Here is a 24,915-nt window from a genome sequence, read left to right on the forward strand (position 1 = left end):
CCCGTTGTAGCTGGGACGCATTGTCTTTAATCTCCTTTCTAATAAGTTCAATTTTCTTATTAAAGAACTTCATAAAGTCATTTGCCGAATGGGTGGAGCTACTGGAAGGAGTCCCTTGTTGGGTTAGCGATGCTACTGTACTTAACAAAAATTTTGGATCGTTTTTATTAATGCGGATGAGATTTGAGTAATAATTAGTTTTAGCTAAGGTAAGCATGCGTTTATAAGTTATTAAACTATCACTCCATGCTTGATGGTGCACCTCAAGTTTAGTCGTGCGCCATTTGCGTTCCAGCTTTCTACATAATAATTTCTGAGCTCTAGTTTCTTCAGTAAACCATGGCGTACGCCTTTTTGGAGCCTTTTTTAACTTCAGCGGTGCTATACTATCAATGGTTTCGCGCAGGGCGTTGTTAAAGTTTTTAGTGAGGTTATCAATAGAGCCCACATACTTTGGGAACGGTGCCATTACCGAGGGCAGTAGGTCCGCAAGAGTTGTCGTTGTGGCAGCATTAATGTTGCGGCTGCTATAGCAGTTATTATTATTATTAGTTTGACGAACATGCGTCTGAACTTCGAATTTTATAAGGTAATGATCGGACAATACTTTAGTATACGGGAGTATCGTAACTTTGGAAACGGTGATACCTCTGACAAGCACTAGGTCTATCGTATTACCGCTGCGATGCGTCGGTTCATTTATTATTTGTATAAGACCACAGCTATCAATTATAGTCTGGAGCGCCACGCACGGTGGGTCCAATGGGGTATTCATATGGATATTAAAGGCCCCCATTATAATTATATTATCGGCGTGCGTCACTAGATCAGCAACAAACTCTGAGAATTCACTAATAAAGTCCGAATAGGGCCCTGGGGGGCGGTAGATAACGGCCAAGCACAGAGGCAGAGGTGTGGCAGACTTCATAGAAAGCACCTCAAACGATTTATATTTATTATTTAAGTTAGGACTAAAGTTAAAGTTTTCGTTGTATATTAGTGCGACACCCCCTCCCCTTTTGAGGTGACGGGCAATATGCGCATTCGTATAGTTAGGAGGGGATGCCTCATTTATCGCAAAAAAGTCGTCTGGTTTAAGCCAGGTTTCGCTAAGACCGATGACGTTAAGGTTGTTGTCTCTAATGACCTCATTGACTAATAACGTTTTGGGAGACAAAGATCTGATGTTTAGAAAGCCCATATTATAGGTAGTGGGCTGTTTTAAGGAGTTGTTGATAAAATTATCCGTAGTAGCAATATTAATAATGTTGCGTTTATTATGCGCGGTGTACTTAAAATAATTACGACCATATCTAGGAATTGATATGACGGGAATTTTCAGATTGTCTACTTGGCGCTGCGATAAACTGAACGCATCAAAATTTGCCACCTCAGTAGAACGCATGTCTAACTCTGACGTAGTCATAGACACAGTAGAAAAAACATTTTGTGAGTTGTGTATTATTCTACGAAAATTGCTATGTGTACAGGGATCGTCCAGCCTGGCGCTGGCTAGTTCTAACTTAACTGACTCCATACCCAGGCTAGCAGGCTCTGTAATTGCCTGTGACCGGGCTTGCTCTAGTGCAGTTAGTCAAATGTGGCTCAATGTGAAGTCTATGTTCCGAGACAAGAGGATAGCGCCTTCCTGGTTAGGGTGAAGGCCGTCTCTCCTCAGCAAGCCAGGTTTGCCCCAGAAAAATAAAATGCGCAAGCGGAACTTAAATTGTAACATTATCATGTTGACATTTAGAATGTGTCAAGTACCAAGTTATAAGACTATAAAGCGCATGCATAATTAGCTAAAAACATTTTTTTTTAGCATGCCAGCAGTTAGCACGTTATGTGACTCAGAGGCACTCGGCTACAAAATTAGCTAAAAAATGTTTTTGGCATGCTAGCAGTTAGCACGTGTCAGGTACCAAAATTTATGACTCTGAGGCGTTTTGCTATAAAATTAGCTGAACATTTTTTTTTAGCATGCTAGCAGTTTACATAAATCGACTTAAACAAGTTGAAAAACGTATTCGGGTGTGGTCAATTGTACGGAATATGTACCGTACTGTGCAATCTACTAATAAAAGTTTCAATCAATCAAGCATGTGTCAGGTACCAAGTTATATGGCTTTAAGGTGTTTGGCTATAAAATTACCTCTAAAAAAAAAATGTTTTAGAATGCTAGCAGTTAGCACGTGTCAGGTACAAAGTTATATGACTCTGAGGCATTTGGCTACAAAACTAGCTAAAATAAAATGTTTTAGCATGCTAGCAGTTAGCACGTGTCAGGTACCAAGTTATATGACTCTGAGGCATTTGGCTACAAAACTAGCTTAAAAAAATTGTTTTTAGCATGGTAGCAGTTAGCAAGTGTCAGGTACCAAGTTATATGACTCTAAGGCATTTGGCTACAAAATTAGCTGGAAAGAAAATGTTTTAGCATTTTAGCAGTTAGCACGTGTCAGGTACCAAATTTTATGATTCTGAGGTGTTTGGCTACAAAATTAGCTAAAAATAAAAAATGTTAGCAGTTTAGCAGTTAGCACGTGTCAGGTAACAAGTTATATGACTCTGAGGCGTTTGGCTACAAAAAGTGGCAAAAATAAAATATCAGGTTAGCATGCTAACAGTTAGCATTTGTCAAGTACCAATACTGACCGATACTGCCCTTGTAACTACTTGATATTGGATCGAAACCCAAGTTTGTACTATCGCCCAAAATTAATGTAAAATATCCAAACAACAGAAAAATAAGTGCTTATCCCATTTTAAAAGTCAGTGTAGATATGAACCATGTTACAACAGAAAGTAAGTAGATATTATCTGTAAACTAGCAAGCAGATTAATAAGAGTTTTATGATAGTTTTGAGAAAACAATACAATGGGAAATGTCGCAATTTATTATTGCATACGTCATCAGCCAAATTTGGAGCTGTTTTAACTCGTTTTGGAATGTTTCTATTATAATTTACATACCAAATAATATAATGCAGGAGGCTGCAATAAATATCTTAATATACATTTTAGATGTAAGCTAAAGAACGTCAGCTGCAGGCTAGAAACCAATTTTAGAAGTGAAGACGATTCCAATTCGAAGCACTTAAATGCGCAACTTTTCAAGAATAAGTGAACAGATAGATAGCAGCAATGTCAAAGGTCATAAAACTAAAGACTTTGCTCTTCCAGCAACACAAGAATGTTTTCCTTACGGTTAAAACATAGTGGCAAAACAAGCAGCTTCATTTAAGGCTTATCCAGTAGCAAGCATATGCACCTTTTCTCATCCACAGTAGCCATCAAAGTCTATTCTTTGCTTTGAAAGCCAAATCCTCACAGGTTCGTGAAATAATACAATAAATCATATTATTAACTAATTAAATATTGAAATAATTGTATTTACTTTTACATTGAATTAGTTGGCATTTACAAACCCCGTTTCCATTTGAGTTGGGAAATTGTGTTAAATGTAAATATAAACGGAATACAATGATTTGCAAATCATTTTCAACCCATATTCAGTTGAGTGCACTACAAAGACAAGATATTTGATGTTCAAACTCATAAACTTTTTTTTTTTTTGGCAAATAATAACTTAGAATTTCATGGCTGCAACATATGCCAAAGTAGTTGGGAAAGGGCATGTTCACCACTGTGTTACATCACCTTTTCTTTTAACAACACTCAAACGTTTGGGAACTGAGAAAACTAATTGTTGAAGCTTTGAAAGTGGAATTCTTTCCCATTCTTGTTTTATGTAGAGCATGGGTGTCAACTCTGACCCGCCGTGTAATTTAATTTGCCCCCTAAGGCAATAACAATTTAGCATTAGAGCTGGCCCGCGTCGGTGCCGCTGTAACACCGCATTCACTGCTAATACTCATACTTGCCAACCCTCCTAATTTTCCCGGTAGACTCCCGAAGTTCAGTACCCCTCCCGAAAATCTCCCGGGGAAACCATTCTCCCGAATTTCTACCGATTTCCACCTGGACAACTATATTGGGGGCGTGCATTTAAGGCACTGCCTTTAGCGTTCTCTACAACCTGTCGTCACGTCCACTTTTCCTCCATACTAACAGCGTGTCACATTAATATTTGTGGCTTTTACACACACGCACAAGTTAATGCAATGCATACTTGGTCAACAGCCATACAGGTCACACTGAGGGTGGCCGTATAAACAGCTTTAGCACTGTTACAAATATGGGCCACACTGTGAACCCACACCAAACAAGATGACAAACACATTTCAGGTGAACATCCGCACCGTAACACAACAGAACAAATACCCAGAATCCCTTGCAGCACTAACTCTTCCGGCAAACTGAACAATAATTATTGTTTTATTCATGCATTTTCTCTTGCTACTTAAAGGCTTGAATGTTTGGTTCACTCATTTTATTTTCAAATTTATTATTAGCCTGTGGAAAAAAAATGTATATTTACCTCAGAAGATTGCAAATAGAAAAAAAGGCATAACCTTTTTATCTAAATTTGATTTGATATGCCATTGATATTTTTTTAATTATTATTTGAAACTGGATTTTGCATTTCACTAACGTTATATAAGCCTTGCTTGTTCAATATTTAATGCAAAACTTGTTTGGGTCCCTATTAAAAAGGTTCATTTGTTCAACTTTAGCCCGCGGCTTTGTTCTGTTGAAAATTTTGGCCCACTCTGTATTTGAGTTTGACACCCCTGATGTAGATCTTCAGTCGTTCAACAGTCCGGGGTCTCCACTGTCAAATTTTACGCTTCATAATGCATCACAGATTTTTGATGGGAGACAGGTCTAGACTGGAGGCGGGCAAGGAAAGTATCCGCACTCTTTTTTTATGAAGCCACACTGTTGTAACACGTGCTGAATGTGGCTTGGAATTGTCTTGCTGAAATAACCAGGGGCGTTCATGAAAAAGACTGCGCTTACATGGCAGCATACGTTGTTCCAAAACCTGTATGTACCATTCAGCATTAATGGTGCCTTCACAAATGTGTAAGTTACCCATGCCTTGGGCACTAATGCACCCCCATACCATCACAGATGCTGGCTTTTGAAGTGTGCGTCGATAACAGGATGGTTCACTTTCCCTTTGGTCTGGATGACACGATGTCGAATATTTCCAAAAATAATTTGAAATGTGGACTCGTCAGACAACAGAACACTTTTCCACTTTACATCAGTCCATCTGAGATGATCTCAGGCCCAGAGAAGCCGGCGGCGTTTCTGGATGTTGTTGATAAATGGCTTTCGCTTTGCATCGTAGAGCTTTAACTGGCACTTACAGATGTAACGACAAACTGTATATATTGACAGTGGTTTTCTGAAGTGTTCCTGAGCCCATGTGGTGACGTCCTTTAGAGATTGATGTTGGTTTTTGATACAGTGCGGTCTGAGGGATCGAAGGTCACAGTCATTCAATGTTGGTTTCCTGCCATGCCACTTACGTGGAGTGATTTCTCCAGATTCTCTGAAACCTTTTGATGATATTATGGACCGTAGATGTTGAAATCTCTAAATTTCTTGCAATTGCACTTTGAGAAACGTTCTTAAACTGTTTGACTATTTGCTCACGCAGTTGTGGACAAAGGGGTGTACCTCGCCCCATCCTTTCTTGTGAAAGACTCAGCATTTTTTGGGAAGCTGCTTTTATACCCAATCATGGCACCCACCTGTTCCCAATTAGCCTGCACCCCTGTGGGATGTTCCAAATAAGTGTTTCATGAGCATTCCTCAACTTTTTAAGTATTTATTGCCACTTCTTGGTCACTTGTTGCTGGCATCAAATTCTAAAGTTAATGATTATTTGCAAAAAAATAAAAAAAATTAACAGTGTGAACATCAAATATGTTGTCTTTGTAGCATATTCAACTGAAGATGGGTTGCAAATGATTTGCAAATCATTGTATTCCGTTTATATTTACATCTTACACAATTTCCCAACTCATATGGGGTTTGTATTTTGTGTACCTGGATGTGTCTTATTGTACTGTGTGGCTGTCGTTACTGTGGAAATAAATGGAGACGGATTTAAAAAGTTTGACATTTATTTCATAAAGGGCAACATTCATAAATACTGCTCAGCTCACTGACAGACTTTACAATGAGGCAAGATTCAGTTATACAGTAAATGCTCTTGCGTGAAGGGGGGAACAAGAGGATCAATCGTCTTTCATAACAGCAGCTTGTCACACACGTGCCAAATAAATGGCCAGATGTCATAAGGTTCAGTGTCAAAATGGCCTTTTTTACCCAGCAGCAACAACATCTCACTCAAAGCTTGATTGAGCACAAGCAGAGTTAATTTCCTGCGAACCGCAGAGATGTGCAGGAGTCCCCCTCCTTCCCCCCATTTCTTCATACACCTGGGGTGGCGTTCCTTCCACATCCACAAGTTATGTTTCCCCTCCTAGTCCAACATGATCCACTCCCCCCCCCAAAAAATCCAAGTCGCTCATACCGCAAGAAGAGCTTTGTAGTCCAACAGCAATGCGGCTACTTTCAAGTCAGTTGATGTAGAACACTTGTGTAGGAGGACTCATTGGAGGTTTTCTTACTTTGTGCTGGGCAGAGGGCGCCTGAAAAGCAAGATGTGTGGTTCTGTAGGGCGAAAAGAAAAGGAGAGTTGAAAGAACTTAATGTAAGTTAAATTAGTGTATTGGAGATCGACCAAAATGTTTTTCTCAGGTAAAGCCAAACATGAACAGTATATGTCAGTAAACAGTTGGACAAGACTTTAAGTAGTTTTTTTGTTTTTTTTAAATGTCAGACCAGCAGGGACATGTTTTTTGTAGCACGAATGCTGTGGTTAATTTAGCACCACAAAACATCAGGGAATTTCACAAACACCTTTAACATGTGTGTCTAAGAGGAGCATCAACAGTTGCATTTCTAAACATGGGAAATCTCCTAAAAATTGGTAAAAATATGGGATTTTTCTACAGTTGGGCAAAAAAGTATTTAGTCAGCCACTGATTGTGCAAGTTCTCCCACTTAAAATGATGACAGAGGTCTGTAATTTTCACCATATGTACGCTTCAACTGTGAGAGACAGAATGTGACCAAAAAAATCCAGGAATTCACATTGTAGGAATTTTTAAAAATGTATTTGTAAATTATGGTGGAAAATAAGTATTTGGTCAACCATTCAAAGCTCTCACTGATGGAAGGAAGTTTTGGCTCAAAATCTCACAATATATGGCCCCATTCATTCTTTCCTTAACACGGAACACTCATAATGTCCACTTATCAGAAAAACAGCCCCAAAGCATGATGTTTCCACCTCCATGCTTCACAGTAGGTGTGGTGTTCTTGGGATGCAACTCAGTATTCTTCTTCCTCCAAACACGACGAGTTGAGTTTATACCAAAATGGATGATACAGCAGAGGATTGGGAAAATGTCATGTGGTCAGATGAAACCAAAATATAACTTTTTGGTATAAACTCAACTCGTCGTGTTTGGAGGAAGAAGAATACTGAGTTGCATCCCAAGAACACCACACCGACTGTGAAGCATGGGGGTGGAAACATCATACTTTGGGGCTGTTTTTCTGCTAAGGGCGACTGATCCGTGTTAAGAAAAGAATGAATGGGGCCATGTATCGTGAGATTTTGAGCCAAAACCTCCTTCCATCAGTGAGAGCTTTGAAGATGAAACGTGGCTGCGTCTTCCAGCATGACAATGATCCCAAACACACCGCCCGGGCAACGAAGGAGTGGCTCCGTAAGAAGCATTTGAAAGTCCTGGAGGGGCCTAGCCAGTCTCCAGACCGCAACTAAATAGAAAATCTGTGGAGGGAGTTGAAAGTCCCTGTTGCTCGGCGACAGCCCCCAAACATCACTAGTCTCGAGACCAAAATACCAGATACTGTGTCTGCAAACCTGGTAAAGACCTATAGTAATTGTTTGACCTCTTTTATTGCCAACAAAGGTTATATTAAAAAGTATTCAGTTGAATTTTTGTTATCGACCAAATACTTATTTTCCACCGTAATTTACAAATAAATTAAAAATTCCTACAATGTGAATTCCTGGATTTTTTTTTCCACATTCTGTCTCTCACAGTTGAAGTGTACCTATGACGAAAAGTACAGACCTATCTCATCATTTTAAGTGGGAGAACTTGCACAATCGGTGGCTGACTAAATACTTGTTTGCCCCACTGCACATCAATTCATAGATTTACATGAAAAGGTTTCCATTAACAACCCTGAAATATTGGTGGGTAGGTTCAAGTTTTTTTTCCATCATGTACACTGTTTAAATATGACATCCCATTAGGGCTGGGCGATATTGCCTTTTTTTTAATATCGCGATATTTTTAGGCCATATCACGATATATTTCTCGGTATTTTGCCTTAGCCTTGAATGAACACTGGATACATATAATCACAGCAGTATGATGATTCTATGTGTCTACATTAAAACATTCTTGTTCATACTGCACTAATATACGCTACTTTTAAACTTTCATGCAGAGAAGGAAATCACAAGTAAGTCAATTTACCAAAACTGTATTTATTAAAGTTATTAGCAGGTGACTTTTCAAATGATGCTACATATTAGCAGTAATGCTACTTTTGGTAGCAACGCTTGTGCCCCACACATGACAAATTAAAGTTGTCTATTCGACATATTCCCGCTTTAAGCTGAACCACCGCCAGATGTTTTTCCTGGGAATTAATTCTTCCTTCATTTGTTACGAGATTGGCACCTTCCTTCTCTCGCAAAAACCCGCTAGCATCACAGCTAACGTTAACCACACCGCTACCTCTCTGCTGGGCAAGGGCATATACGTATGTGACGTATGACGTGACAGTATGTGACGTGTGTAAGAATGTGTGCCTGCTTGTTTGTGAGAAGGAGACACAGGAAAGAGCGAGGAGAGCCTGTAGTGCAGGGATGTCAAACTCAAATACAGAGTTGGCCAAAATTTAAAACTGAAAAAAGCCACGGGCCAAGGTTGAACAAATTAACCTTTTAATAAGGACCCAAACAAGTGTTGCATTGAATATTGAACAAGCAAGACTTATATAACTATATAGTTACATACAAAATCGAGTTTCAAATAATAATAATAACAATAATTAAAAAATATCAATGCATATCAAATAAAATTTAAATAAAATTGTAATGCCTCTTTTCTATATGCAGCCTTCTGGGGTAAATATCAAAATCTACTTTTTCCACAAGCCAATAATAAATTTGAAAGTAAAATAACAATTAGGAATGAATCAAACATTTAAGCCTTGAAGTAGCAAGAGAAAGTGCATGAATAAAACGTTAATTATTGCTCAGTTTGCTACACTGATTTGCTTTAACAACGCTTATATAACTTCATAGTGCAAAATCAACTTTCAAAAAACAAACGAAAAAACATAACAGAAATAAAAATGTAATAATAAATGTAATGTCTCTTTTCTATTTGGAGCCTACTGAGGTAAATATCAACATTAACTTTTTCCACAAGCTAATAAATTTGAAAATAAAATAACAATGAGGTGGTCGGAGTTGGGGTATGGTGGTAGCGGGGGTGTATATTGTAGCGTCCCGGAAGAGTTAGTGCCGCAAGGGATCCTGGGTATTTGTTCTGTTGTGTTCATGTTGTGTTTCGGTGCTGTTGTTCTCCCAAAATGTGTTTGTCATTCTTGTTTGGTGTGGGTTCACAGTGTGGCGCATATTTGTAACAGTGTTAAACTTGTTTATACGGCCACCCTCAGCGTGATCTGTTTGGCTATTGATGAAATATGCATTGCATTCACTTGTGTGTGTGTGTACAAGCCGCATATACTATGTGACTTGGCCGGCACACTGTATGTATAGAGGAAAAGCGGACGTAACGACAGGTTGTGGAGAACGCTAAAGGCAGTGTCTTTAAGGCACGACCCCAATATTGTTGTCCGGGGAGAAATTCGGGAGAATGGTTGCCCCGGGAGATTTTCGAGAGGGGCACTGAACTTTGGAAGTCTCCCAGGAAAATCAGGAGGGTTGGCAAGTATGAGTATAAGCAGTGTTACAGCGGCATCGCCGCTGTATAATACCTGCGGGCCAGCTCTGGGCCAAATGAAATTACACGGCGGGGCAAATTTGGCCCGCGGGCCAGAGTTTGACACCCATGCTGTAGTGCAATGCTTGCAGCAAAAAATAACTGCGTGAGAACGTCTATTCGAATATTACGATATGGTCATTTTCTATATTGCACAGAGACAAACCCGCGATATATCGTGTATATCGATATATCGCCCAGCCCTACATCACATATTTACATTTCTCTTACATGCCCTAACAGGCATGTGATTTGACCACAATGAAAAAGACTGAAAACATTTCCTGGGGTCTGGGGGACCTTCTCCTGGTTTTTCACCAACTTAACATGCTAAAATTAACAAAGAAAGCACCATTTGAATACAATATTTTAGTGTTTAAAGACTTGAAAACATCATTAATAGAACATACAATTATCCTAATGAATCACTGTATATGGTTCAGTCCCAACAGTATTTAGTCAGTAATATTTACACCTTGTGTTCATTTCACATCCACAGGTGTCACATTGGTCAGTGTTACTATCTACAGCAGGGGTGCCCATTACGTCGATCGCGATCGACTGGTCGATCTCGGAGGGTGTGTCAGTCGATCTCAAGCCAGGCATTAAAAAATATACATAAAAATGAGCAATCATCAATCATACCAAGACTTCACTTTCGTCAGTTGTTTGACATTCTCGGCACCAGAGGATCTTGTGAGATGACGCTGGCTGCTGCAAGCTCATATTTAAGAAAAAAATCACTAACAGGGCGGACGCAGAGAAACATTTTATTTCCAGAGACTCCGTACCTAGTCAAAACTCTAAAGACCGACTGCACAGTTCCTGTCTTCACCATAAAAGACCTGTTTCATCCTGCCTGTGCTAACAAGAGTCTCAGAAAGCTAGCGTGCACAAGCTAGCAAGCTACGGAGTTTGATGCCAATGTATTTCTCCCCCGCCCTAAGCGACCGCTTTCTCACTTGCTTGCCCACCCGCACTCTCACTGACGTCCCTCACCTGCTGCCAGACATTAAAGGGCCACACACATATGCTACTCTCATAAAGTGTTTAAAAACGAGTATGCAAGTTGGACAAATGAGATGCCAAATCCAACCACTTTCATGTGGTATTGGACAGAAAGGAGGACTTTTTTTTTTCCTCCATTTGAAAATGCGGACGTTATCAGCACCACTGTCTAATTCCAATCAATGCAAGTCATCAGAATCAAATACACCAACTTATATTCTTGTCTTGATGAAAGAAAGGAATCTATGTGTGTTAAACATGCTTGTATTATCATTAAACACCATTAACTTGTTAACAAAAATGTCTCTTTCATAAATAAATAAATATAAATTATAAATAGGAATGAGGTAGATCTCCTCGACTTGGGTCAATTGAAAAGTAGCTCGCCTGCAGAAAAAGTGTGAGCGCCCCTGATCTACAGTTTATTTACAGTATGACCACATTACTTCAGTTCACTTCACAAATTTACTTGCTCGGAGAGCCCTAACATGAGCTTTCCTTGCAAATTTCTGAGCAGCCTGTATGTTTCTTTTGGTCTCTGCTTTTGTAGCTTCTTTTTTGGATGTCACTGCCAACTTCTGCCTCTAGTATTATGTGCAAATTTATTTCACATTAATTGTTAACTGGAATCAATAATGTGACTCTTTGAATTTCTGTAATTTCATAATATATTTTCACGTGGCTTTTTATTTTTAGAAAAAAAACATTTATATTTCGCAAAACAATAATTGGTTATTATTTAAAACAAACATGCGTATTTCGCACGCAAATATTTTTTAGCTTACCTCATTATTAACTACCCTGTCTGCAACTGAAGTGGGTCGTTTGGGTGGATCTTTCCTCTTGATGTTTACAGCAGTTGTAGATGTAAACAAAGGATGAAGTCCGTAAGGTTTGCTCACTTTCGGTTAACATCCAAAAGTACCAGCTAATGAAAAGTTTGTTTTCCTTGCTTCAAGTTGTTTCATATGTTTTTGGCGTTTCACATGTACTTTCAAAGCCTTGAAACCTCGTGATCCATAGTCAATATTATCATGACACCACGAGCACAAAACTTTTCCGGGACGATCGATTTTCCGAATAAAATCGCCTAACAAAGTCGTAACTTCCTTCTTCCCAACAGTGTCAGGGATTTCCCTTTCCATCCAGTCCCATCGAAACTTATTTTTGACATGTTTATCAATTTATTTTACTCGTGAAGCGTCCTTTCTCTCGAGAACCGACATCGTTTACATTTGGAAAATGGCGGTAATAACAACATCATTCATAACAGATGTCCTGATTGGTCACAAGGAACATATCGACCAATCAACTACGCCGTAGTTGATTGGTCGACACTCCCCCCCGAGATTAAAAAAGACGGAATTCCGACTTTAGACGGAAAAATCACATGCCTGCCTAAAAAGAGTAAGAGAAAGCAAAGAGTCTAAATCCTACCCGTTTTCCACCAGAAATTATTAACATACGCAGGGCTCGAATTTAACCACGGCAACTGCGGCACATGCCACGACCCCCGTCGTCATTTGCTGTAATGCCCTAACACATTGACGGCAAGACTTTTTACTTTTTAATGGACGAGGGATGTAACGGTAAACTGTAAAATGACAATTTGCGATAAAATTCCAGACTGCTAGTAATACCATGTACATTTTTTAATGACCAAAAAACTGTCATTTATTAATGCATTTTAGGCAACACGAAGTCAGGCGCACATCTTCATTAACGGCACAGCAGTGGAGAACGTAAGCAGCACCAAGTTTTTCGGGGTGCAGATAACTGACAGTATGACCTGCAGAGTCCCTAATAATAATAATAATAATAATGATGGATTAAATTTTATATCGCACTTTCCTATTGTTAGATACTCAAAGCGCTCACAGAGCAGTGGGAACCCATCATTCATTCACACCTGGTGGTGGTAATCTACATTTGTAGTCACAGCTGCCCTGGAGTAGACTGACTGAAGCGTGGCTGCCAGTTTGCGCCTACGGCCCCTCCGACCACCACCAATCATTCATTCATCATTCATTCACCAGTATGAGCGGCACCGGGGGCAAAGGTGAAGTGTCCTGCCCAAGGACACAACGGCAGCGATTTTGGATGTCAATAGGTGGGAAGCGAACCTGCAACCCTCAGATTTCTGGCACGGCCGCTCTACCCACTACGCCATCTGTAGAGACTCCTCCCACCAACACCAAGGACCGATTTTACAGCTGGACTCTAGAAAGAGGTTCGCGCAGCCTCCATAGCAGAACCCTCCAGGTTCTGTAAAAGCTTCTTCCTTCAGGCCATCAGAGTCTTTAACGCGTCATAATCCCTTCCAAAAAAAGGGATTAATTCCCTGGAATAGAAAGACAATGTAACATACATCCATAAACGTGGATGCATATGCAAAAGTGCAATATATTTATCTGTACAGTAATTTATTTATATCTGCACCTTATTATTCTTTTATCCTGCATTACAAAAAACTAATGCGACAAAATGTTATCTGTACTGTAAAGTTCAAATTTGAATGGCAATAAAAGGAAGTCTAAGTCTAATAAGCACTAGCGCCATTTGGTTTGATAATCATGCCGGACTAAGGACACAGACTTTGCTGCGGAGATTTCCCCTCGGAGTAAAAGGAGCCAAGCGCTTGGTTTAACGTAATTTTCCCTCGCTTCCCCGCTTGCGCTTAAAAGTGCACCGCTGTGTTTAGATGGAAACAGGTGTGGACAATATTGGAGACGGACTGTCCCCACACTCAAATTATACAGCGAAGAAGAAACATTTTTGATGATGCTTTTATTTTCTCAATACAGTGTTCATCAGCTACTGTGACTGAGAGTTAATGAAGTGAAGAAAAATACAGCAGGCGATGTGTCGTGACCGTGTCACAACTTGTTTATAAAGTCTTTAGTTTGTTTATTGGGATGTTCACTCGTCTTTAACTGCAAAATGTATCAGTGTTCAAATAAAATAAATACTAACTAAAATGTTTTGTCATCTCTATCGAACTGAACAAAGGCTGTGAAGATTGTATATTCGATGTGAGTTGTCACTCCTGGGTTTTTTTTGTTGGCGAAATTGTTGTACTGACAGGAGGCGTTGAAGAAGGACAAAGTTTGATCATTAGACGAAAAAGTAAACGCCATTTTTTTTACATTACTTGTTTTTTACATCTCACAAAAGGTATTACTTTAAAAACTACTCATGTGACACAGCATTTTGTTATTGTTTTATCGTGTGTAGTTAATTCCTATTTGGCATATTTCTGCTCAAACTCTTAGTGGATCTGTATCGATACAGCATCTACATGTACATATAAATGTACAAAATTAAATAATTGGCTTGTCAAGACTTTCCAAAACAAGTAAAATTAAAACGCATACCTCCCTCTATCAAAATGTAAAAATAGACATGAAAGGCATCATGTAATTACAAAAAGCTGAAACGTTGATATTAAAGAATTCAAAATATTGGTCTTTAAAGGCCTACTGAAACCCACTACTACCGACCTGATAGTTTATATATCAATGATGAAATATTAACAATTGCAACACATGCCAATACGGCCGGTATCGTTTAATAAATTGCAATTTTAAATTTCCTGCGGAGATTCTTTTTGAAAAAGTCGCGGAATGATGACGCGTGCGCATGACGTCACGGACTGTAAGGAAATATTAGCGCTGCACGACTCGCGGCTAAGTCGTCTGCTTTAACCGCATAATTACACAGTATTTTGGACATCTGTGTTGCTGAATCTTTTGCAATTTGTTCAATTAATAATGGAGAAGTCAAAGTAGAAAGATGGAGTTTGGTAGCTTTAAGCTTTAGCCTTTAGCCACACAAACACACAGTGATTCCTTGTTCAAAATTCCCGGAGGGGAAGCTTTACTCTGGATCAGAGCGGTCAAGCGAACATGGATCCCGACCACTTGTCAACCGGCAGTTTTCGGTGAGAAAATTGTGGAAATAAGTCGCCTCTTACCGGAGATCAGCGGAGCCAGCGTCCTCCTGCTGCCGTGACTTCTCTCAGAGACTCTAGCGTCATAACACCCGTAGCCACACCCCTCCGACTTTAAGGTACTCTTTAACTCACTAAAACACTAGCAAAACAATAGGCAGATAAGGGATTTCCCAGAATTATCCTAGTAAATGTGTCTAAAAACATATGAATCGCTCTCACTTGCCCTCGCCTTTTTTTTCTTTTCTTTTCTAGGCCTTCACTCTCAATTTCTTTCATCCTCGCTCAAATTAATGGGGAAATTGTCGCTTTTTTGGTCCGAATAGCTCTTGCTGCTGGAGCCTCCCATTATAAACAATGTGAGGATGTGAGGAGCCCTCACACCAGTGACGTCATCGTCTGCTACTTCCGGTAAAGACAAGGCTTTTTTATCAGCGACCAAAAGTTGCGAACTTTATCGTGGATGTTCTCTACTAAATCCTTTCAGCAAAAATATGGCAATATCGCGAAATGATCAAGTATGACACAGAATGGACCTGCTATCCCCGTTTAAATAAGAAAATCTAATTTCAATAGGCCTTTAAGCCTTTGGTACAAGATGAGCCTATCAACACAGAGAAGACAGTTTGCCAAATGTGAAAACACTTTGTGTTTGGCGAACAAGTCAGGTCAGTGTAAACCAGACCTTTTAAATGACTGATGGTCTACATATAGGTGAGAATAATTAATTAAATGTGTCATATGCATATGCACCATTATCATTTCATGACCGACGTAAAAAACCTTTTACACTTTTATACTGCCATAAATATTAAATTATGTTTAAAAAAAAATACCGGCAGCGGTAAAGTTTAGATCCATGAAGTAAAGAAGAAAGTGAATGAATGTTTATAACTGAATACATTTACATATGCATTAACATGTTTTCTTTTGTTATTTTTGTAATAAATTAACATTTATGACAACTTTTTCCAAAACACTATATAGAATGTGAGTTATAACAGGATAATGCATACATTTACCATTTGTTTTCAAAACGGTTACAAAAACTGGGACCCCAAAAATGTACTGCGGGACCCCATGTTGAATATTCCTAGCGCGAACACTAATTTTTATCACATTAAAATTATACCTATATCACAAATTGTCTTAACAAGACCTGTCTGATAATACTGGTTTCAATTAAATGAATTTTGAAAATTGGACACATACCTTGACAATTTGTGTATGTTGCATTAAAACCCCAAAGATATTTAAAAATAGAAACACAAAAACCAAAATGCTTTAATAGCCTGGATTAAAAACATTGATTTGTTCATTTTTGACCGCCATATTTTACTTAAACTCAAGCTAAAATGTGTCTGACATTTATATATGGCTTTATGTGGAAAGAATTGGACTATTATTTCACCTATCCTTCGAGAGTGTCATGTCGAACTATTGTGTGAATGTGTCTGTGTTGGCTGTGATGAGATGACGACTTGTCCAGAGTGTACACCGCCTTCCGCCCGAAGGTAGCTGAGATAGGCTCCAGCACCTCCCGCGACCCAGAAAAGGGACAAGCGGTACAAAAATGGATGTATGGAAGTCAAAACATGCTACATCATTAGCTAGCTTGGTGTCAGTAGCTTTATGTCAACTTAAAGCACTCTGTACCTGGCTGGTGGATCATGTAGTGCACCCAACCCTGGCTCTGTTGGACCCCCAGGTTCCTCCATTCTGACTCTGACATCAAATGGGTCTTTGGCACACGTTTTGCAATATCCTTGGGCAACATGACATGTCTGCAAAAACAGAAGTGCGCATTTACATAAAATAAGGATTCAGACTGAGTGACATCATTTAAAACGTGCTCATTGGCCATCCGTACCTATATTCGTATTTTTCATCGTCATACTTATCAGAGTAGTAGATCTGTTTATGGGACATGTTGATGCCTAAATGAGAATTGATACGTTAGTCATCAATCATCAAAGTTGTTATTGCAGACTCCAACGTCCAAGTACAGTTGTGATCAAAATTATTCAACCCCCACACTAATTTGGTGTTTAAGCAAGTTGGACATTTATTCCGTATTTTGTTTATAGTCATATCAAATAAAAATGTGTCAATTAGACGAATGCAACTTGAATTACAACATTATATTTTGTAACATACCAAACTGTCATTTCTCTTAATATCTCATTGACAAAATTATTCAACCACTTGAAGATCATAACTCTTAAGAACAGAATTTGAATAAGGTCTTTTCAATCAGGTCTTGAAAACACCTGTAGATCTGATTAGAACCATAACGAGCAACAATTAAACTGATTGAAAAAGACTGACGCTCAGCTTCTTGTAGATGGTCAATGGTGTATTTGCAACATGGTGAAGTCCAGGGAGTGGTCAAAGAAGTCAAGAGAGGAGGTAATTTTTCTTCATAAGAAAGGATATGGATATAAGAAAATAGCAAAGACATTACACATTCCAAGAGACAGTTGGGAGCATAATTCGCAAGTTTAAAGCTAAAGGCACAGTGGAAACACTACCTGGGCGTGGTAGAAAGAGGATGCTGTGTGCAACTGCTGTCCGGTATTTGAAGCGTACAGCGGTGAAAAACCCCCGGGTAACAGCTGAGGAACTACAACAGGACATTGCAGAGGGGGGAACACAGGTTTCGTCCCAGACAATAAGGCGCGCACTACGAGATGAAGGCCTCCATGCCAGAACTCCCAGGCGCACCCCACTTCTGACTACCAGGCACAAGAAAAATAGACTCCAGTATGCCAAAAATCATATGGACAAACCCCAAAGGTTTTGGGAAACTGTTCTATGGAGCGATGAGACAAAACTGGAACTCTTTGGTCCTATGCATCAACGTTATGTCTGGAGGAGAAAAAAATTAAGCTTACAAAGAGAAGAACACCTTGCCTACTGTTAAGCATGGTGGGGGGTCAATCATGCTCTGGGGCTGTTTCTCTGCCTCAGGTACCGGGAATCTCCAGCGCGTTCAAGGCATTATGAATTCTATTTCCTACCAGGATATATTAGCTGCAAATGTCATGAAGTCAGTGACAAAGCTGAGGCTTGGGAAACGTTGGACCTTCCAACAGGACAACGATCCCAAGCATACCTCCAAATCAACATCAGAGTAGTTGCAGAAGAAGGGCTGGAAGACTCTGGAGTGGCCTTCACAGTCGCCAGACCTAAATCCTATAGAAAACCTGTGGTGGGACTTGTAGAAGGCAGTTGCAGCACGCAAGCCCAAGAATATGAATGAACTGGAGGCCTTTGCCCAAGAGGAATGGGCTAAAATACCTGTAGATGGTTGCAAGAAGCTTGTGTCCGGTTATGTATCACCTTTGAAGGATGTCATTACTGCCAAAGGGTGTTCTACTAAGTACTAAAGATGCATGTAACTAGGGGGTTGAATAATTTTGTCAATGAGATATTAAGAAAAATGTCCTTTTTTGGTATTTTGTAAAATACAGTGTTACAATTTAAGTTGCATTTGTCTATTTGACACATCTTTATTTGATATGACTATAAACAAAATACGGAATAAATGTCCAACTTGCTAAAACACAAAATTGTGTGGGGGTTGAATAATTTTGATCACAACTGTAGACATACAATCACTTACAGAACATAAAACAAACAAAATACAGTATGAAAGACATTATCACGTAATATTAAAAACAGTGCTTGTGCATATTCAGTAAAAAGGCATACAATAAATACAAGCAGCAATAAAAAAATTAAAGTGTATATATATATATATATATATATATATATATATATATATATATATATATATATATATATTTATATACATTTACTTAAAAAAAATTTGTCTACATTCCATAAAAGGCACATATACCGGTGTTTCCATATATACGATTGGTACCCAACAGAACTACACCTAGATAAAAGCGATCGGATCGGACTGGAAGTCTCTGCAGAGTGGTGAGGACGGCAGAAAAAATCATCAGGACTCCTCTTCCTCCTATCCAGGAGCTCGCAAAAAGCCGCTGCCTGACCAGGGCTCAGAAAATCTGCAGGGACTCCTCCCACCTCCACCAAGGACTGTTTTCACACCTGGACTCTAGAAAGAGTGCCTGCAGCCTCCGTAGCAGAACCTCCAGGTTCTGTAGCCTCCTTAGCAGAACCACCAGGTTCTCTAACAGCTTCTTCCTTCAGGCCGTAAGACTCTTGAACGCATCATAATAATTCCCTCAATTCCCCCCAAAAATGAATTAACTTGCTGGAATATAAGACAACACAATATAACACAATGATAACATACATCCATAAACGTGGATGCATATGCAAAAGTGCAATATAATTATCTGTACTAGGGCTGGGCGATATATGAAATATATCGCAGGTTTGTCTCTGTGCGATATAGAAAATGACTATCGTGATATTCGAGTATACATTCTCACACAGTTGTTAGCTGCAGGCATTACAATACAGGCTTTTCCTACTCCTTGTGTCGTCTTCTAACAGAGTGTAAGCGCACCTTCTTACATAGGTCACATACTGTCACGTCATATGTCACATACGTATACGCCCTCGCAGGGCAGAGAGGTAGCAGCATGGGCAACCCTAGCTGTGATGACAGTGGAGCCGTGCGAGTGGTAATACGAGAGAAAGATGTGAATTTGGTAGCAAATGAAGGAAGAATTAATCCCCAAGAAAAGCAGCACAGGGTCAATTGTCTGGCGGTGGTTTGGCTTCAAGCGTGAAAAATTCGAATTAATTTGTCAAGTGTGGGGCACAAGCGCTGCTACCAAAAAGTAGCATTACTGCCAATATGTAGGATCATTTGAAAAGTCACCTGCTAACAACTGTTTAATAAATAGTTTTGGTCAATTGACTTAGTTAAGATTTCCTTCTCTGCATGAAAGTTTAAAGTGAGCATATATTAATGCAGTATGAACAATAATGTTTTAATGTGGACACATAGAATCATTATACTGCGGTGATTATATGTATCAAGTGTTCATTCAAGGCTAAGTCAAAATATCGAGATATATATTGTGTATCGCGATATGGCCTAAGGATATCGAGAAATTAAAAAAAGGCCACATCGCCCAACACTAATCTGTACAGTAATCTAGGTATTTATATCTGCACCTTATCGATTTGTTTATCTTGCACTACCATGAGCTAATGCAACGAAATGTTGTTCTTATCTGTACTGTAAAGTTTAAATTTGAATGACAATAAAAAGGATGTCTAATTCCAAGATAGATAAATAGCTGGATAGCACTTTATTGATTCCTTAAGGAAAATTAAAATTGCCTTGGTGCTCTAACACAGTGGTTCTCAAATGGGGGTACGCGTACCCCTGGGGGTACTTGAAGGTATGCCAAGGGTACGTGACATTTTTTTTAATATTCTAAAAACAGCAACAATTCAAAAATTCTTTATGAATATATTTATTGAATAATACTTCAACAAAATATGAATTTAAGTTCATAAACTGTGAAAAGAAATGCATCAATTCAATATTCAGTGTTGATGTCGTAAGCACAATACCAATGGGCGCAATTTGGAAAATGCGCAACCGCATTTTGCAAATTTAATGTCAAATCAAATATTTATTGGATTCATCACTATACAGTGTACATCCACGAAGAAAATACTGATTAAACTACTACCACAACTTGGTTTACTATTTATAAAATATAATAAAGTAGGGTTACCTGGAACTTGAAATAGGCCACCCAGCTGCGATGACCAAGAAGAACGCGGAGTTGGAATATAATTACATTGGCGGAGTTACAATGAATAGTAGGCTACCGCCACCTACTGCACCGGAGTTGTAACTACAAGCTTCATTCACAGACAGAGTCCCATTGCTTTTATGAGCGGTCGAGCGAGTCAAAAGCCGAAAAAAAAATATATATATATATACATATATATATATTTTTTAAATCTATATGTGGCGGCCGTAATATTTTCGTGGCGGGCCGCCACAAATAAATGAATGTGTGGGAAACCCTGCTTACTTCGTGAAACCCAATATCTAAGTTACATTTAAACCAGTGTGAGTGGCACTGGGAGCAGGTGGGTAAAGTGTCTTGCCCAAGGACACAACGGCAGTGACTAGGATGGCGGAAGCGGGGATCGAACCTGGCACCCTCAAGTTGCTAGCACGGCCACTTTACCAACCGAGCTATACCGCCCCAAAATACAGCACTATGTCATCAGTTTATGATTTATTAAATTGTATAACAGTGTAAAAATTGAAATCGGGCGCCTTAACCCAGCGTTCGGTTCATCTTTCATGAACTATTTGGAAAAAAAGATACTGAATATTGCATTGTTGCATTTCTTTTCAGTGAGCTGCCTCTATTTTTTTAAATTGTATTTATTTGCTAGCAAGCTGGTCTCGCTTTGCTCGACATTTTTCATTCTAAGACAAAACTCAGATTGGAAAATCCAAGAAAATATTTCAAACACTTGGTCTTCACTTGTATAAATATATTCATTTATTTTTTTAATTTGCTTATTATAACTTTGAGAAAGATAATTTTAGAGAAAAAATACAACCTTAAAAATGATTTTAGGATTTTTAAACACATATATATACCTTTTAAATTATTTGTTCCTCTTTCCTGACAATTTAAATCAATGTTCAAGTAAATTTAGTTTTTTTATTGTAAAGAATATTTTAATTGAATTCTTAATTTTAGCTTCTGTTTTTTCAACAACGAATATTTTTGAAATATTTCTTCATTCTTATTGGACTGGACTCTCGTGGCTGTGTTGGATCCACTATGGATTGAACTTTCACAGTATCATGTTATACCCGCTCGACATCCATTGCTTTCGTCCTCTCCAAGGTTCTCATAGTCATCATTGTCACCGACGTCCCACTGGGTGTGAGTTTTCCTTGCCCTTATGTGGGCCTACCGAGGATGTCGTAGTGGTTTGTGCAGCCCTTTGAGACACTAGTGATTTAGGGCTATATAAGTAAACATTGCTTGATTGTGATTAAAAATTAAAAAAATATATTCTGGCAAATTTAGAAAATCCGTAGAATCAAATTTAAATCTTATTTGAAAGTATTTTGAATTTCTTTTAAAATGTTTGTTCTAGAAAATCTAAAAGAAATAATAATTTGTATTTGTTAGAAATATAGCTTGGTCCAATGTGTTATATATTCTAACAAAGTGCAGATTGGATTTTAACCTATTTAAAACATGTCATAAAAAAATATATATTTATTGTGAGAAATCATTATGATCAGTGTTTCCACAAAGATAAATATATTCAAGTATCAATATGAACATAGAGTTAAAGGTAAATTGAGCAAACTGGCTATTTCTGGCAATTTATTTAAGTGTGTATCAAACTGGTAGCCCTTCGCATTAATCAGTACCCAAGAAGTAGCTCTTGGTTTCAAAAAGGTTGGTGACCCCTGACTTAGCTTATAAAGGCTAGCAGGCTAACAGCCGTTGAAATGTCTACTTCACAACTTAAAAGTTGCCAAAACACTTCAGCCGCTAAGTGAGACAACAAATGACACATATAAAGATACCTTAAATGGTAAGCCAACACTCGTCTGAAGTAAACGCTCGAAGTTTGACGGAGCTCCGTGAGCGAAGTAGTCCCGCTCCCTTTGTTTCCGATTCCCACCAAAGAAAAAAAAAACGTTACAAAGCCCGCTTTTCACCGTTCAAATGGAGCTGGCCTCTTCCCATTGGCTGACGCCGCCGAGACGCCCTCTTGCTATTGGTGGAATTTCTCCCATCGCTGGGTGATGACGTCATAGCACTGCGCCGTCCAATTGGCCGCCACTGGCGCGGAACATCGTGACATATTTTTGTTGTTGTTGTTGTTGCGTAACGAGCGTCGTCATAGTTTAATCTTCAAAGGGTGCCGTTTGATATTCATAAACGTATAAAGTAGTGGGTTTCGAATAAGTTAACGTTCCGAACTCAATTGTCTAGGTAAGTGTATCCTTGACTCTGTGTTGTATTTCATTTAGGTAACTTTACAAAAATAATGTTTCGTTTTACTAATTGTGGTTGTAGTTGATCTACTTATGTTGGTGAACCATTTATTTGTATAGCGTGTGACTGTGGAGATTGGTTTATCAAAGGGTAAAGTACCAGTAGAATGACTATTGGACTTGAGATAGGTTTATCAAAGGGTAAAGTACCAGTAGAATGACTACTGGACTTTATACGGCAGGGGTCTCAAACATGCGGGCCGCGAGACGTTTTGTGGCCCGCACCTTGATGTGAAAATTTAAAGGCCTACTCAGGGTATCCGCGGATCCTTAAAAAGTTTTAAATTCATGTATCTAAAATTAGGGCCTTAAAAAGTATAACATTTATTAGAAATTTATTATACATTTTAATAAATCAGAAACTGATGACATAGTGCTGTATTTTGGGGTATTTTGGTAAAGTGGCCGTGCCAGCAACTTGTGGGTTCCAGGTTCGATCCCCGCTTCCGCCATCCTAGTCACTGCCTTTGTGTCCTTGGGCAAGACACTTTAGATCAGGGGTGTCAAACTCAATTACAGAGTGGGCCAAAATTTAAAACTGAACAAAGCCGCAGGCCAAGGTTGAACAAATTAACCTTTTAAATAGGGACCCAAACAAGTTTTGCAATGAATATTGAACAAGCAAGGCTTAAATAGGGCAGCACGGTGGTACAGGGGTTAGTGCATCTGCCTCACAATACGAAGGTCCTGAGTAATCCTGGGTTCAATCCCGGGCTTGGATCTTTCGGTGGGGAGTTTGCATGTTCTCCCCGTGACTGCGTGGGTTCCCTCCGGGTACTCGGGCTTCCTCCCATGGAACAGGCAGAGCTTATACAACGTAATAGTGCAAAATCAACTTTCAAAAAACAAACAAAAAAACATCAGTGATATATTAAATAAAACATAATTTAAAAAAATAATGCCTCTTTTCTATTTGCAACCTTCTGAGGTAAATATAAACATTAACTTTTTCCGCAGGCTAATAAATTCGAAAATAAAATAAAAATTGGGTGGGCGGGGTTTGGTGGTAGCGGGGGGTGTATATTGTATTGTATTCCGGAAGAGTTAGTGCTGCAAGGGATCCTGGGTATTTGTTCTGTTGTGTTCATGTTGTGTTACGGTGCAAGTTTTCTTCCGAAATGTGTTTTGTCATTCTTGTTTGGTGTGGGTTCACAGTGTGGCGCATATCTGTAACGATGTTAAAGTTGTTTATACGGCCACCCTCAGTGTGACCTGTATGGCTGTTGACCAAGTATGTTGTGTGAAAGCCGCATATATTGTGTGACTTGGCCAGCACGCTGTTTATATGGAGGAAAAGAGGACGTGACGGCATGATGTAGAGGACAGTGCCTTTAAGGCACGCTCGCAATATTGTTGTCCGGGTGGAAATCGGGAGAATGGTTGCCCAGGGAGATTTTCGGGAAGGGCACTAAACTTCGGGAGTCTCCCGGGAAAATCGGGAGGGTTGTAACACCACATTCACCACATCAAATGTTAATTTGATATTGCCTCAAGGGCCAAATGAAATCAAACGGCGGGCCAATTTTGGCCCGCGGGCCAGAGTTTGACACCCATGCTTTAGATATTGGGTTTCACAAAGTAAGGCGCTTTAAGTCACTATAGAGAAAAAGTGATATTTAATTATAATTCACTTCACACTTCACTTATTTGACTTCTTTATCTCTTTTTTTTTCAACCAAAAATGCTTTGCTCTGATTAGGGGGTACTTGAATTGAAAAAATGTTCACAGTGGGTACATCACTGAAAAAAGGTTGAGAACCGCTGTCCTATAGTGTATGAATGTGAATGTTATCCATCTGTGTTGGCCCTCCGATGAGGTGGCGACTTGTTCAGGGTTTAACCCGCCTTCCGCCCAATTGTAGCTGAGATAGGCGCATCAGCTCCGCCCGCGATCCCAAAGGGAATAAGCG

General features: G+C 39.2%; 2 protein-coding genes across 4 annotated transcripts in view; one reads left to right on the top strand and one right to left on the bottom strand.

The window, feature by feature from the left end:
• Positions 1–6,023: 6,023 nt before the first annotated feature.
• On the bottom strand, positions 6,024–22,684 carry cks1b (CDC28 protein kinase regulatory subunit 1B). The gene is made up of 4 exons (XM_061897440.1): positions 22,532–22,684; positions 16,868–16,934; positions 16,654–16,781; positions 6,024–6,594 (listed from the first exon to the last, which is right to left on the bottom strand). The coding sequence occupies exons 2-4, from the start codon at positions 16,924–16,926 to the stop codon at positions 6,548–6,550; spliced, it is 234 nt and encodes a 77-aa protein (XP_061753424.1). The 5' UTR covers positions 16,927–16,934; positions 22,532–22,684; the 3' UTR covers positions 6,024–6,547.
• Positions 22,685–22,780: 96 nt separating this feature from the next.
• The window catches only part of pbxip1a (pre-B-cell leukemia homeobox interacting protein 1a), a 29,779-nt gene continuing 27,644 nt past the window's right edge, over positions 22,781–24,915 (top strand). Inside the window, exon 1 of one of the 3 annotated variants that reach the window (XM_061897444.1) lies at positions 22,781–22,943. The gene's annotated coding sequence lies outside the window, so the exon portion shown is untranslated. The remainder of the gene's footprint in view (positions 22,944–24,915) is intronic. The other 2 variants (XM_061897441.1, XM_061897442.1) reach the window with 2 other exon arrangements.

This window comes from Nerophis ophidion, linkage group LG04 (genome assembly GCF_033978795.1).
Source record: "Nerophis ophidion isolate RoL-2023_Sa linkage group LG04, RoL_Noph_v1.0, whole genome shotgun sequence".
NCBI lineage: Eukaryota > Metazoa > Chordata > Actinopteri > Syngnathiformes > Syngnathidae > Nerophis > Nerophis ophidion.

Bases quoted from the DNA above. Each gene is read 5' to 3' on its own strand.
- cks1b (XM_061897440.1), bottom strand. From the start codon at position 16,926: ATGTCCCATAAACAGATCTACTACTCTGATAAGTATGACGATGAAAAA. The intron at 16,782-16,867 runs GTACGGATGGCC...CTGTTTTTGCAG, and splicing joins GATGAAAAATACGAATATAG to ACATGTCATGTTGCCCAAGG. The intron at 6,595-16,653 runs GTACAGAGTGCT...TTCGCCCTACAG, and splicing joins CTACATGATCCACCAGCCAG to AACCACACATCTTGCTTTTC.